The sequence below is a fragment of the Empidonax traillii genome, unplaced genomic scaffold (genome assembly GCF_003031625.1).
Source record: "Empidonax traillii isolate 1590-97213 ecotype Southwest subspecies unplaced genomic scaffold, ASM303162v1 scaffold193:size819438, whole genome shotgun sequence".
Classification (NCBI taxonomy): domain Eukaryota; kingdom Metazoa; phylum Chordata; class Aves; order Passeriformes; family Tyrannidae; genus Empidonax; species Empidonax traillii.
Genome location: NW_020955386.1, coordinates 448077 through 462387, shown reverse-complemented (window position 1 = coordinate 462387; position 14311 = coordinate 448077). Strand labels below are relative to the sequence as shown.

Sequence of the window (14311 nt, the reverse complement as noted above, 5' to 3'; positions counted from 1 at the left end):
TGGGCCACATCTCCAGTAGCCTGTCGGGATGGTCTCCCATCAGTATTTCCCCCTGAGGATGATGAGTTGAGCCTTGTCAGGACAGATAAAAATGTTTTATGTCTCAAAAGAGCTATTTCTCTCATGACTCTCTTCAGCACAGCATCAGTTCTGTGAACACTCATATAGTAAAATGCAGCAGAAAAAAAAATCTGCCCCAGTATGTGAATATTCAGCTCTCTGCTATCTAAAGGAATTGCTCCAGTTACAGGTCTGGGGGCCGTAAATGCTGAATACACTATGTAATTTGGGAAGATTTTAGTTTGAGGTCAAATACTGCTTATATATAGATACACACACACATACATATATGGGTGCATGTGTATGTGCATACATGAGAGAAACAGCGACCGTGGTTCTTCCCCAGTTTGTCTAGCCGTGCAGTTTGCCTGCCACATCCTGGCCTCAGTCCGAGGTTAGTCAGGGGGAGTTTCACAGATAAAGCCTGCCGGGACCGAACCACCTTTTTATTCATACCTCAAAAACCTTGCGACTACCCCAGAAACAACCAACCCTGAGATGAGATATGCCCATGTAACCCAATGCTAGTGAATCATAACTAATCTGTTTAAAACCAAGGATTAGTCACGTTAGTTTCGGCATATTCCTCTATCGGGAACTTTTTTTGTGCGTGGAAAATCGGAGGGATTTGAGGTAATTTACCAAACATCAGTACTAAGGCAAGTATGGTCCAATACAATGAGTCTGAACATGTATGGGTTTTCAGGTTACATTACACACATCCCATCATTGAGGCTTTGAGCTGTATGCGCCGCCCTTTATGCCGGATTGACCTGCAGATTTTTTTTCTTACTGTATGATTTCTGTTTCTAGCCATCTTTAATTGGCTTCAGTCACTTGCCCTGTCTTGATTTCTCGGTATATAAGAGATACGCACTGAATTTACATGAGTTTTTACAGATTCCACTCTTTCCAAGAGTCTTTCTCACTGTGTCAGCCCTTCATTTACTTTCCCCGATCGAATTGTGCCTCCTCTGTGCAATATGACCTTTTATTAACTACATAAACCCCATCCTGTTTTCATAATGCCTCTTTAAATATTCCCCATCTTGGCTTTGCTCTTTCTCATTTTTTCTTTCTCCACAGGGCAAAACCTTAAGGCTTTATTTCGGTTTTGGGGCCATGTTTTATTAACCTAGACGTTCTGTTATCCTTCCAAAACTCATTTCAATCTATAAAAATACAGAATAATCATCTATCCAATTAATTCATTCTTTGCAGTATTGCACATCTGCGTGTGTTATTTTACAGGGAGCAGGGATCTTCTATAGCTCTAGGAAGCAGTGGTTCCTCTATTTGCAAAATGTTTATTTTCAAAGAATTAAAATTCATAGCTAAAATTATTAAATGCTTCTCAACGGAAATAACAGGATCTGCTATTTAGACCCTTATGCACGCAGGGCCACACTGGTACGGTCCCACAGCACAGACAACAGTCACATCATCTCCGCTGCTGAAAAAATGACCCCAAAGAGCAGAAACAGAGGAAATATAAACCTGAATATACCACATTGCCTCCTATATAAGACTGCACCCCGCCGCACCCCAGCATAACGAGAACATATAGGAGAGAGTGAGGGTAAACTTTTTTTCCATAGGCCGAACCTCCCCCTTACTGACATCCATACATTCCCTTCTACAGACTTTTAACGGAACCTCAGAGAAACGTGCTTTTAGCGAACACCCACAAACGCACAGAGGCGCTAATCCAGCCTCAGATTATATCAAATTAGGACATTGCCCACACAATACTCCCACTGATTGAAATTTCAGCCAACGTCTGAAACCTGGACACAATCTTTGCTGAACTACACATATTTCTATCCCGCTCGAAGTTTTCTCGGTTTACTTTTTACAAGAAAATAATTTTAAAGAGATATAAAAAAAAAAAAAAAAAAAGAAAGAGGAAAGTGTAAACCCCTTTGCAAGCTATGAGGAACATTTTAAGCAGATGATATAAGACATTCGGCTTCTCGCAAAGAGTTGGCAGCGAGGGTGCAAGATGCATTGAAATCACCCTGAGCTCTTATCTTTTAACGGGGCAAACTGGCAAGAAACTTGCCTGTCTCATTTGCTACCTGGTGTTTACAGAAAAAGGAAATTAAAAATAAAGAAAGAAAAAGGAGAGGAATAGAGCAATCACTTTCCCACCATCACTCCCGCAGGCGCTGGAAAGGCGTTTGCAGCCCAGCCGTGCTGAACTGCGGAGCAGGGGCTGGCCACACTTGGTTTGCCCGCCCGCCCTTTAAGAGAGGTGGGGAGCGGGTGGCGGTGGGGTCGACTTTCTGCCGGGGCCAGCGGACACTGGGCGGAAAAGCCCGCAGCCTGCACCGCCGTGCCCTCGGTGGAGCAGGTGGCTGACCTCTACTCTTCCCTCAGGGCCCGCACCGCTCGTCCTTCTCCGACCTCTCAGTTCCCCGCTCCCGCAGGGCGACTTCAGCTCCCCCACGGCGCACGCCGCTTCCCCGAACCAACGTGCCCGGGCTTTGCTTCGTGGGTCACCCCAAATGGGGCAGGCTGCGGGGGTGTGAACACCCGACACCACCTTCCCCGGCGTCCCCCACCGGGATGCCCGCTCTGCTCCGCTCAGGACTGAGTCCGAAAACACCCCGCGGGCGAGTGAAGCAACCGTACGCCGAGTTAGATTTCTAGTTTTTATTATAAAATAAAAGCAGAAATATTTTCCAAAGAAAGTATTCACATAATATAAACAAGAAACAAAACTAAGGTGAGTGACTTGCTGTTGATACTGTCGTTTAGGTCTAAACTTGAGCAGCAATTCCTCTTTTCCTTTTAAAGCCAGCTCCTGCCCACGTTGCACACAGAAGGGGGAATTCTGTCTCTGCCTTCCTCCGGGCCAGAGCTGGGCCGTCACTTCCTTTTCCACACAGCAAATGGCTAAAGCACCACATGGACAAGGCCGAAGAAGCTGTCTCTCTGCATAGCGTCAGCTACAAGAAGGTTACAGAGTCTGCCTAGAGCGCGTGTTGCTGCTATAACTTGACTACAACTTTTGTATTCTTAGTTGAAATTGTACATCGTACACCTGCCACGGATACATAACTACAATAGAATAACGGGAGAGATGTGTAACTTCCAAACAGGCATGGCAACAACAGCCTTGTGTTCCACTTTTCTCCCCGCACCCCCCAAAAAATTATTACAATGTGCCTCTTACCACACAGACCGGCCCGATCGAGTGACACCACAGAGAGATTCGTGAAATTAAGGCTGGAAAGAGCTGCTAAACCGATCCCCCTTACAGCTTGCCGTGAAAATCACAGCTCCTGTCCAACAGTCCTTCACGCCTGAGACCACCTGTAAACAACTCCTAAGGCTTTTCGCAACATCACTGCCCACAGTCGAGTCTGCTACCTTGCAAACCTGCAGCCAGCCTTCTGCCAAAGGGCACAACACATCCACTAAGGTGTTTATCATCGCTTTCAAAGTCTCTGGTAAGATTTAGGGGGGAGAAAAAAAAAGGAAAGAAAAAAAGGGGAAAAAAAAAAAGAGAGTAAAGGAGGGCCGGTGCGAAGGAGGGAGCGTGTACACTGTTTTAAGAGCCCAGATCGACCAGGTTAGATGACATGGGGTTGAGGATGGAGTCCTGCAAGCTGTGGTGATGCATGGGGTCGGCGCTGGGCACGGGGATGGCGCTGGGGCCCTGGGGGTGGCCCAGGCCGTGCAGGGGTTGCAGCCCGGGATTGGAGCTAAGCAGCAACGCGGGGCTGGAGGAGGTGTGATCCGGGGTCCCTGACGGCGTCTTCTCGTCCTCTGAGCTCCCCAAAACTGTCTTATTCCCGTTCATTGACGCCGAGAGCGGGTTGTGGCTGTTGGAGTTGGAATTCTCGTTGTTTTCCCTATAGGAAACACAAAAGAGGGAGGGAAATCACCGTGTGGCCGTCGCTCCGGGGCGCACACCACGGGAGCCGGGGCGGCGGGGAGCTGGCTCCGGGGAGCAGCGAGAGGAGGGGAGTGCAAAAACAGTAGGTTTGAAAACTGCAAACCTCCAAGGTCTCTTCATCTGGCACTAAGGTCTAAGGTCCGCTGAGCTTGTAAACAGAGTCTCCCACTAGCCCAGTGGAAAGTGTCACTTTGCCAAAATGTAATTTTCTGCGTCCAAAGAGTTTGCACAGTATGAGGAGGGGGCGGAAGGGAAGGGAGAAAGACATAAAAAAAAAAAAAAAAAAGTACTTTTTAACTTTAAAACTGCTCTAGGAAGAGAAATTTGGCCACGATTTCTCCTAGGAAGGCCAAAGTCCGGCGAGCTCCAGGCAGAATGGCTCCATACAGCAGAACAGCCTCCCGGGCTCACATCAGGAGGACAAGTCTTTCACTTAAGACATGTTTTTTTCCCGCCTCGCCCTGAGCCTAAAGCTCAAAATATAGCCGAATATGGAAGATAAGGCAAGCGAACAGAGTTAACTCGGCCCTCTCGGGAAATGCTCCGCACAGCCGTCGCTACCCCTACATCCCCCCTTGGGCGGCGGTGGGCGCAGCCAGGGTGGCCCCTCGCACGGCTCTGCGGCGGGGATAGTCGGCATCGCCGGTGCGCCTACCGACAAAGGCTCGGAAAGGCAGGACGTAGTTTCGAAATCCATCACCGGGTAAATACCGAGAAATCACTGGAGGCTGGCCAACCCCTTGCAGATATATCTATATATTTATATATCTATATTTTTTTTCCGAAATGAGAGGAGCAAGTTGGGGTCGGGGCGGCCACCCCTTCAAGGCTTAGGCGGCCTTTAGACATAGCCCTTGTAGAAATACTTTAGACTGAGCCCTGCCTGAAATACTGAAGGCAATGCGAGTCTATTTAAAAGCTTCTGCGGAAGTTTTGAAACACACTATCTGGCAGAGGGGCCCTATCCTGCAGGATTTGTCGAGAGAAGTTAAGCCATTGCACTGACGGTTTTTCCTCACTGAGGGCTGCAGGATGTGGCTGGAGACACTTAGTGCCAAAAAAATAAAAATAGACAAGAAAGCTCTGTTTGAACAAGTTTCCTTGAGTGAATGGCAATCCCATGAACGGTCTGTTTTCCAACGCCTGGAGTGTAATATTAGGTTGAGTGTATTTTTCAATGTCAAAAATCTTATTTGTCTCTGGAGACCTTTAAAATTTGATTCCGCGGGAAGAAAAAAAAAAAAGGAATGGAATAAGTGTAACCTTCATTTCCTTTGGATATTTGAAGGTGAGTCCCTGATATCAGCAATAAAAAGGATCTCTAACATCTCGTAAAACCAACACTTGAGAGGATTTGAAGTAAAATTAAATCGCTAGCACCGTTTCGTGAAATGAATAGAACAAATCTGTGTCCGAACCTGCCGGGCTGCACAGCTGCGGCGCTGCCCGTTTCCAAAACATGGTAGGCAGAGAGTCTCGAAAGGTAGAAGTTACCTCAGAGGCAAGGATCTACAGGAGATTTCTGATGTTAATTGACCGAGCAGGTCATACAATCAGATCCGTACGGACCGAGCAGTTCAGAGAACTAGTGAATGCAGTTAGAGGACCCTTTTTGCTTCTTCGAACCGTCTTACTAAGGCATAGGGACTGCTGATGACTTTTCAGTCATCCCAAATACCTCTGCCCGGCGATTATTAGTCCCTTCACTCCATTTAATGTGAAAAGCACAGTAGCAGAATCACGTTCGTCCTAAGAACATACACCTATTGACACGCGTTCATGAACACCTTACTGGGTAGGGAATAAGAACTGCAATGTCACGAGCGAGGCAAGAATTTGCTCTGCTCAGTCCTTGTCCAGGTCTCCCGCCGCACACCAGGAACCGACGACACTGGACCTATTTGCTAAACGCGTTCAGACCTACACCTTCCCCTCTGTACCCTGGCTTTCCCTTTCTGCACCGGGGTCACCCTCCAGGACACGCTCTGAGCTGTGCGGGGCGCGGAGCCCTTGCCCTTGGGCCTCGCCGCCGCCGGTCTGTCCTGAAGGGCCGCGGACTCCCACATGCACCTCCGGCCACCGGCGCCCGGCTGGGCTTTACTCCGGGTTGCCCCGGAGAGGCGGCAGACGCCCTGCTTAACCGGGAGTCGCCGCCAGCCGTGAGGAACGTCCCCAGCAGCAGAGGCTGCCCTGGGGCCGCCGCGCCGGCTGTGCGGGGAGTGGGATGTCGGCGAGGAAGGGGTCTCGGCCGCCTCTCCCAGGGCTACTTTCGGCAGACAGAAGCCCTGCCCGAGAGCCCAGCTCGTTCGCCGCTGGCTCTCTGGGCGTCCCAGCGGCGGTCAGCCCATGCCTTCCCGGTGGGCCTCCCGCAACCGGGGCCGGGGCAGAGAGGGAGGCGCGGAGCGAGCGGAGGGGTCGAGCAGCCGCGGTATCAGGGTAAGCCGTGGGGAGCCGTACCTTTCCTTGGCCTCGGCGGCGCGGTCCCGCTGGCGGCGGTTCTTGAACCAGTTGCTGACCTGGGTGGTGGTGAGGCCGGTAGCCTCGGCCAGCTCCCGCTTCTCGCGGGGGGACGGGTAGGGGTTGTGGGCGTACCACTCGCGGAGGACGCTGCGGCTCTTCTCCTTGAAGCAGTAGCTTGTCTCCTCGCCGTCCCAGATGGAGCGGGGCAGCGGGAACTTGCGGCGCACCCGGTACTTGCCCACCGCCCCTAGGGGTCGCCCCCGCAGCTTCTCCGCCTCGATGTAGTGCGCCTTCAGCCAGAGCTGCTGCAGCTTGGGGTGGTTGTGCGCCGAGAACTGGTGGCTCTCCAGGATCTTGTAGAGCTCGCGGAAGTTGCCCCGGTGGAAAGCCACCACCGCCTTGGCCTTCAGGACGCTCTCGTTCTTGTGGAGGTGCTCGCAGGCAGGGAGGGACCAGAGGAACCGCCCCAGCCGCTCGATGTTGCCGCCTTGCTGGAGCACCTCGCAGACGCAGGCCACTTGCTCTTGGGTGAAGCCAAAAGTCGGGAGCATCGACATGGTGAGCCCTGCCCCGCCGCGCGCCCTATGGCCGCATAGAGGGGAGCGGCGCTGGGCGGCGGGCAGCGCCCGGCATGCGGGGCCGGCCCCGGGGCGGCTGCGCCCGGCGGGGCCCGCTCGGGCGTCACGGCCGGGCGCGGGGGGCCGCGGCCATCGGCGGCGCCCGGCCCCGGGGCGGTCGCGGGAGCCGGGGAAAAAAGGCGAAGAGCGGCGAAAAAAAGTCTCGAGAGCCGGAGCGCGGGCGGCTTTTCCCCCGGCCGCCGCCTCCTTTTTGTAAGTCCAAGTTGCGAGAGTAACTTCGTGCCTCTTTTGTCTCCTATCTGCAGCGCTCGCAGCGGCCGCGGCTCTCACACCCCCACCCCCCTCAGCCGACGGTTTGGGATCTCCCTATTTCCCCCCCACCCCCCACCGCCAGATCCCACATAATATAGTGGTAAAGCCCTGCTCCCTCGCTCCTCTCCCTCTCGGAGTTTTCCCCCCCTTTCTTTCTCTCTCTCTCCCTTTTTTTTTTTTTTTTTTTTTTTTTTAATAATATTATTCTAAGCTGGCATGAAAAGTGATTATCCGCGCTGTGATTGGTCCGGTTATCTGACCCGGGGACTGCCAGCAGAAGACAATAGTTTTAGTCAAATTATTTGCCATGGTGACGCTGTCAATCAGGGGTAACCCGATCTGTTTTGAGGTGGCTCCCCGGCTGGGTTGACAGATTGCTCAGATCCACTCAGAGGCGGCCCTGCGAGCTGAGATATTAGCTAGCGAGAGAGAAATTTCCGCCGTGATTGACGCTGCAGGCGCCCGTCGGGGGAGAGGGGGAGCGCCGGAGCTCGGAGCCCGGGGCCCTGCTTCTCGCCGCAGGGCGCTGCGGCGCGGCGGGACGGAGCCGCCGCCCCGGCCGGGCCCCGCCGCCCCGTCTGGATCCCGCAGTCCTGTCCCGACCCCGCCGCCCCGTCTGGATCCCGCAGCCCCATCCCGGTCCCGCCGCTCCGGACCTCGGGCTCTGCCGTCCTCGGCACCCGCGGTGGGGAGAAAAGCCCGTCTCCGGCCCTTGCAGAAAAATTTCTTCCTAAATGCGTTCGCTTAGCCTCCCTCCCCAGAGCGCAGTAACCACTGTCGGAGAGTTTTATAGGGAAGGGGCCTCTCATGTACAATGGAGACCCTGTTTGTGACCTGGGATCCCATTACACGCTGGTCGTACCTGCCCGGGAGCGAGGAGAAGGCACGATGATACGGGGCCGGAGAAGTACTGCCTCTCCATGAATCGCCGGCCGTGCCCCACCACGCTCTGGCGTGCAGGGCGCTGGCATTTGTGACCACTGGACGCCGGACATTTATTTATACTCGATTTCCAGGAGCGTGTCGGGGTATTTCATCCAGGAGAGGTACACGTGTAAAAGTGTAAAAGTCAGAGGCACTTCGCTTGATTAGACGGACCCTTTATCACCCACGCGTGCCCATTACACACCGAGTTTTAAGTTTACTGACTCTGCGGGGCAGGGATCCGTATCCTTTCCCATTCCTTTTGGTCTACACAAAGTGAAAGGCGGGGGAGAAAGTTGTGCAAGCTGGAAGGTCGAGGGAGAGGGTACGAGTGCGACGAGCGGGTGAAGGGAGCTGCGGTGCTTCCTCGGGAGCGGCTCTCGGGCTGCGCAGCCGGACGGGGCCGCCGGGGCAGAGGCTGGCGTCGGGGCTCGCCCAGGTGAGGGCACTCGGGAGGAGCCTCTCTACCACAAACTCAGGGAGTTTCCATGGCCTGTAATGTACTCCTTTTGCGGAGAAATAATAATTAATCCCACAAGCTCTTTCTACGCTATTTGCAGCCCTGACAGGAGAGGTCTCTGCAATTGTGGGTTCCTGCCACGGTACCTTTTTAGCCGCCCCGGCGCGTCAGGGATTTAGCGAAGTCACAAGAGACTGGGCTGCGGCTTCCCGCCTCGCAGCCTGAGCCTCCGCGGCCGATGGACGGAGCCTCCGTGCCGGCCCGGGCGGGCGCAGCGACCGTCCCGGGGGAAGGCGAGGCTAGGGCGGCCGGCGCGCAGCCCAGCGGCTCCCGGCGGCGGCGGCTCCCGGCGAGAAGCCGCGCCAGGGCTGCGGCCAGGGAAAATGCGGCGGGGGAGGGAGGCAGAAGAAGGAGGAGGAAGAGGGCGGGGTAGGGGGGCAACGGATCAGCCCGCGTCCAGCTCCCTCCATGTCCGGACGCCTGTGCGTATTAGCGGCATATATCTGTACTTTCTCGAGTGCATTCCACTGTGGAAGCTACGTGTCCTCCCACCTGTCCGTCCGGGCTTTTCCCGAGTGCTGCCATAAGGAAACAGTGTCAAGCGGGCAGTTCCCGCCCTGGATCCCCCAGGGGCGCAAATTAGAGGCTTCTTTTTCAGGGAGAGAAAGAAACAAGCCAAATTCGTTTAAAACAAAATCGGGGATGTTGGTGACGGCTCGGTAAAACTCCCTTGCATGATTTTCCCTTCATCCCTTTACAAAATGAGCTCTCGACTGCTTAGTGCCTCTATTCCGGCCGATCTCTGCAGGATTCAAGCTGTACTTGTTTGTAAACGAAAGCATCCCGGTCCCAGAGCTTCCTAGACAACCTAAGCAGCTGGATGGTTCGCAGCCGTAGCATACAGTGACGGGACGGGACAACCGACCCACTTCAAATATTATTCTTAGCAGAAACAGGGGAGAATCCCTTCTCCCATCCCCGACCTCCGCGCACACACACCGTGTGCCTTCTGTTGCCTCCCGTAATGGGGACCGTGGAAATAGAGAAAAGTGCGAAAGAGGTCTGATTTGTGCCTCCCGCCTTCCTGCTAACATGCTTGTTTGCCCCACGAACGAGCCAACGTTACTATTAGGGATATACCTGCCTGCTCTTCCTCTCCTTCCATCTCACAACCACAGTGGTTGAATCTGAACGGGAGCAGCTGTTCGCCCTAGCCGGAAAGGAGATGTCAAAACCTATTGAGTGGATTTAGATCTGAGAGTCTTCTTAGCACCCTAAAATGTGAGTACAGAATCTACACGCCAGCTTCTCCGTAGGCGCTTTCACTTTACGCTGCAGCTTGCATATAGCGTAAGTTCACTTCCCAGAGAGCTGGGCAGAGGCAGGGTTACCCCCTTCCTGGGCACCCTGTATCAGTTTGCGTCCTAGAGCAATTGCAAATTAGTGACATCTGGATCCAAATTCTATATAACTGCTTTTAACTTTCTGGAAAAAAAAAAAATTCCCGTACATTCAAGTAGACAGAGCAGATACTGGCTGCAAAGCAGCAGCACGGGGCGAATAACATTGTAGTGCCTGGTAAGGGAAACAGGAGATCGGGCGAGCTTTTTTCGGTATTTGCTAAGGAGCTCGTTCACTGCCATTACATTTCAGAGCAGGAGACGCGGATCACCTGTTCACGTTTGCTCCCGGTCCGACGGGATGGTTTCACCTGGCTGCTGCCGGCTGTCTCCCGTTCAGCTGCTGTGGAAGGTTTTATTCGAGGCGACCCAAAAGGCGAGTTTCATCCCGGCCCCTGCCCCGTCTGTCACTTTGCCGAGGGCCCACTGGGCAAGCGCCTCACCCCTCCGAGCAGTCGTTGCCGCACACGCAGCAGCCAGAGATACTGTCAGTGTCAACATCGTTGTGAAATAAAAGGTCGTTTTTATCGTAACGCTCCTTTTCATTAACCGGGACACAGACTTTCTGAGGAACGGGCTGAAGACGGCCGTGTCTCTTCAGAGGAGCCTTTCCTTGCACGTAACTGCTTAGTGCGCACGGGTGAGTGCAAAGGTAGCACTGCAGTTATCTGGAAATCGCGTTCTCGGCTATGCCTTTAACGTCTCCTCGTAGATAGCAGCCTGTGCGGAAGGCTGCAGGCCCGCATCGTTCCCGTTAAAGGCAGGAGCTGATTCACCCAAACTCCTGCCCTGCACCTTTCCGCCAACCCCCACGACCTTTGCGGAGCCCCTTACCCTTTTCACCGAGCCGCTCAGCTCCTCGCGGGTCTCGGGACAAGCCTGTCACCCACTCTCCCAGGGCTGTGGACACGCGCGCTCTTGCCGGCCGGCCTCGGCTCCCGGCGTGGGCAGGGCAGGGACACGGGGCCCCTCCGAGGGCGCTTTTATCGGCAGGGGTAGCTAACAAATGATAAACCCCGCAACCTTCACATGCCAGAAAGAATCACATCTTCCTCGCAGATGGCGAGGACTGTAGCGAGAGCTACAGAACTCCAAGTTTTCGTTTCTTTTTTTCTTTTTTTTTCTTTTTTTTTCTTTTTTTTTTTTTTTTCCCCCCCCCCCCCCCCCTTGCTTTTCTTTCTTTTTGGTGGGGCTGCAGTATGCTTTTCCCTTAAAACCGATGGGGTTTACCGAGACCAAAGGCCTGCCGCAATAAAATTGCTACTCCCACTAGGTTACTTTTTTTTTTTTTTAATTAATCATAGCGACCTTTGCCAGGATATCAGGCCTACCTGTCCCACGCCCCCTAATCCGGGGGCTCAGCGGGTTTCACCGGGACCACATGTTTCTCCATGGTGAGACTAGGGATTCTTTAGGCAGCCAAAGCTCGCCCGGGATTCTCGGAGGCAATTTTGCTACCCGGATCTGAGGGTTGTTCCCCCCGCCCTCCCGTTATTTATCCACACTTTTATTTATTTTTGCTTTTTGTCTAAAACTCAAGTCTGTCCCATGAGAGATGGCACTAAGATCCTGTCCCGAATGAAAGAAAGAAAGCAAGGCGGAGGATCACTGCACACAACTATATTAAGACAAACAACAATTGGTTGTTGTTCCTTGATTCGGGGCGAAAGGAATAATTCAAAGCTTTTGCTGCGCGCAATGCGCCGTTCCTCAAGGGGACCGGTCAAGGATTTCAGATATGTAGCGGGTAACTCGATTATGCTAACAAAATCCGCTTGAAAGAGAACGTTGTTGGGCTGCGGGGCGGGGAGCAGGGTGCTGTGGACAGGGGCGGCCGGCTGGGCGCCCGCGGGAGCGGATCCTCTGCCCCGGGGAGCGTCCCCGCTGCCCGCGCCCACATCTCTGCCGCTCCTCTCTGTCACGAAGAGGTTTCCCCGCCGGCTCGACCTGAGGTGCTGGAATAACATCTTCGAAAGAAATGTATTAATTAGGAGATAGGGGCCTGATGCGACGTGACTGAGTTGGCCTCGGTGAACCTTCCCGCCTCCGCCTCCCGGCGGTCCCTCGGTGAAATGGGACTCCGGGGGCGGCACTGTCCCCAGCTCAAGGCACTGTAACCTCCCGCGCTCCCCACGAAACACGATAGCCCTCCAACCGACTAATGCGACCGGTCCTGATTACTTTTATATTATCCCTTCTCGATCTCGGGCTAGGGGCTGAGAGTTTTCACTCACTTCTGCTATCAGCACTTCCCCGGCCGTTACTCTCAGCGCTGGTATTTATTTGGGGTATCCCCCCTCCACGGCCCACAGCGAAACTCAGATCCTGAGGAGGGCACAGCCGGCTGGGGGGCTGTCCGGGGAGGGTGACGACAGGGGCCCGGGCCGGTGTCCACCCAACCCCTACCCCGCTCCCGGCTGCAAGAACAGCCTCAGATGCTCTGCGGCAGAAGGGATCTCTCTCAGCAGACAGTGTACAGCTTACAGACAAGACAACAACAACAACAAAAGGCACATATGGTTAAAATAAGGAAAGAGAGAGCTTTCTGCCTTAGGGGATTTGCAATAACTAGCCAGAAATGCAGGGTATTGAATCTAAACTTCTGGTGGGCTTCTGCGGGACTGACAACTTAAATCACACTACAAGCATCAATTTGACAATATTTGTAAACTTCTTGTTTCCAGGGATCTTCTTGATCAGAGATAGACCAGGTTGGTATGAGCTTTAGCCACCAAGGTCTTTTTTTTTTTTTCCCTCCTCCTTTCTCCTCTTCCGAGTTGATGAATAGCGATCAGGTTTCTTTTAATGGCTGCCCCCTATTCTCACAGCCTCCCACAACTAACCCAAGAGCCTGTTTCCTCGACCTCAGTTAATTCCACTGATTATTCCAAGATGATGAGGAAAGCACGAAGATTGTTCACTGTTCCTACCGATTCAGGGCACTTCTGTTACCATCTCCATCCCTGGCTCACGGGGATTTGACTGGGGAGTATTTTTAGGAACAGGCGCCCTCCCTTCCCTCCTGCCTTCCTTCTCCAGGCAGCTGACTGCTTCGGGGGCTCGGCCATAGTGCTACCGCTCCGTGGGTGCAGGATGCTCTGCGTGGGGTGGGGGCCGAGCACAGGGCCCCTTCGCTCAGCGGCAGCTGCTGGGGGTGTTTCGGAGCAAGAGCACCGATCAGGAGGCGGTGTCGCAGATGAACCCGCGCTCTCGCCGGCCGCTTTTCCTATAAGGGGAGCAAGTCGCCGGCCTCCCCCTGCAGCACGAGAGGGAATTTCGGTTCCCTCCTAGGAAGGAAAGCCACTCCTTCGGCCCCACGGGCTGCAGGCGGGGATCCACTCCGAGAAACCTCACTAGAGGGCTCTAATACTCAGTTCCCATCGTTGCTGAGAGAAAATAAGGCTCGTCCTTTATTCTTCCAGACAGATTCAGCCTGGTAAGGTCTCTCCCAGTCTGTCAGAGGTGATTTACATAGGTTATCACCATGTCTTAGTAACAGCCACCAACCATCCTGCCTACCTGCAAGTGATACCTGAACTGAGTCCCCTTCCTGGTGCATAATAGTACACGAGGACTTTGGAGGTCCCTTCCTCTTCTGTACATCTGGCAAGAGAAGAAAGTGCAGTCCCTAAAACAATCAAGGGCCTGAGGCACGGGTATCCTTGTCAACATCTAGAGAGCAAGCAGCGTCTACGGATATGTAGATTCCCCCCTCCTCCCCCCACCTTTACAGTAGAAAGAGTTTGTGTGAATTCTTCCATGGGGTATGCAGTGTAGTATGCCCATAAACACATCCATTGTTTAAATTCTGCAAGACAGAGGCAAGCTGAAATGTAATGTAGTATTAGCAAGTAATGCACAGAGATATTAATATCAAACAGTAATGAACTTAACTGGAATTCATTCTGGTTTGGGGACTTGTTTTTTCCCTTTAAATATTTGCTAAGATTTGCCATTGGGAATAAATAAAAACAGAAAATACAGTATCAATTAAAATTAAAGCAATTGTTTGTTGTAAGGGAAACTTCATAACATTTCAGAATTCATTCAGTTTAACTCCCAATAGTTTTTGTAAAATAAGTAAATTGCCTTATTTGCAAAAATTAGGAAGTGCAATTTAGTTGCTTGTCATGTCTTGCAGTTCTCTGAGAAGCTTTGTGTACAGATCAAAACTACAGGAAAAGCTTTGTGGAAAGCTAGATAGTTGAGATAA

General features: G+C 52.9%; 1 protein-coding gene and 1 long non-coding RNA gene across 2 annotated transcripts; one reads left to right on the top strand and one right to left on the bottom strand.

Moving 5' to 3' along the window:
* Positions 1 to 2703: 2703 nt before the first annotated feature.
* On the bottom strand, positions 2704 to 7046 carry SIX2 (SIX homeobox 2). Its single transcript, XM_027886732.1, has 2 exons — positions 6422 to 7046; positions 2704 to 3920 (listed from the first exon to the last, which is right to left on the bottom strand). The coding sequence occupies exons 1-2, from the start codon at positions 6979 to 6981 to the stop codon at positions 3617 to 3619; spliced, it is 864 nt and encodes a 287-aa protein (XP_027742533.1). The 5' UTR covers positions 6982 to 7046; the 3' UTR covers positions 2704 to 3616.
* LOC114058905 lies at positions 6878 to 10522 on the top strand. The gene is made up of 3 exons (XR_003571542.1): positions 6878 to 6982; positions 9877 to 9979; positions 10352 to 10522. It is a non-coding gene; the product is annotated as an uncharacterized LOC114058905 (long non-coding RNA).
* The last annotated feature ends 3789 nt before the right edge of the window (positions 10523 to 14311 follow it).

What these genes read in the sequence shown, in the direction of transcription:
- SIX2 (XM_027886732.1), bottom strand. Translation starts at nt 6,981, where the DNA reads ATGTCGATGCTCCCGACTTTTGGCTTCACCCAAGAGCAAGTGGCCTGC. An exon ending in GCCGCCGAGGCCAAGGAAAG is followed by an intron (nt 3,921 to 6,421) that starts GTACGGCTCCCC and finishes TGTTTCCTATAG; the next exon opens with GGAAAACAACGAGAATTCCA.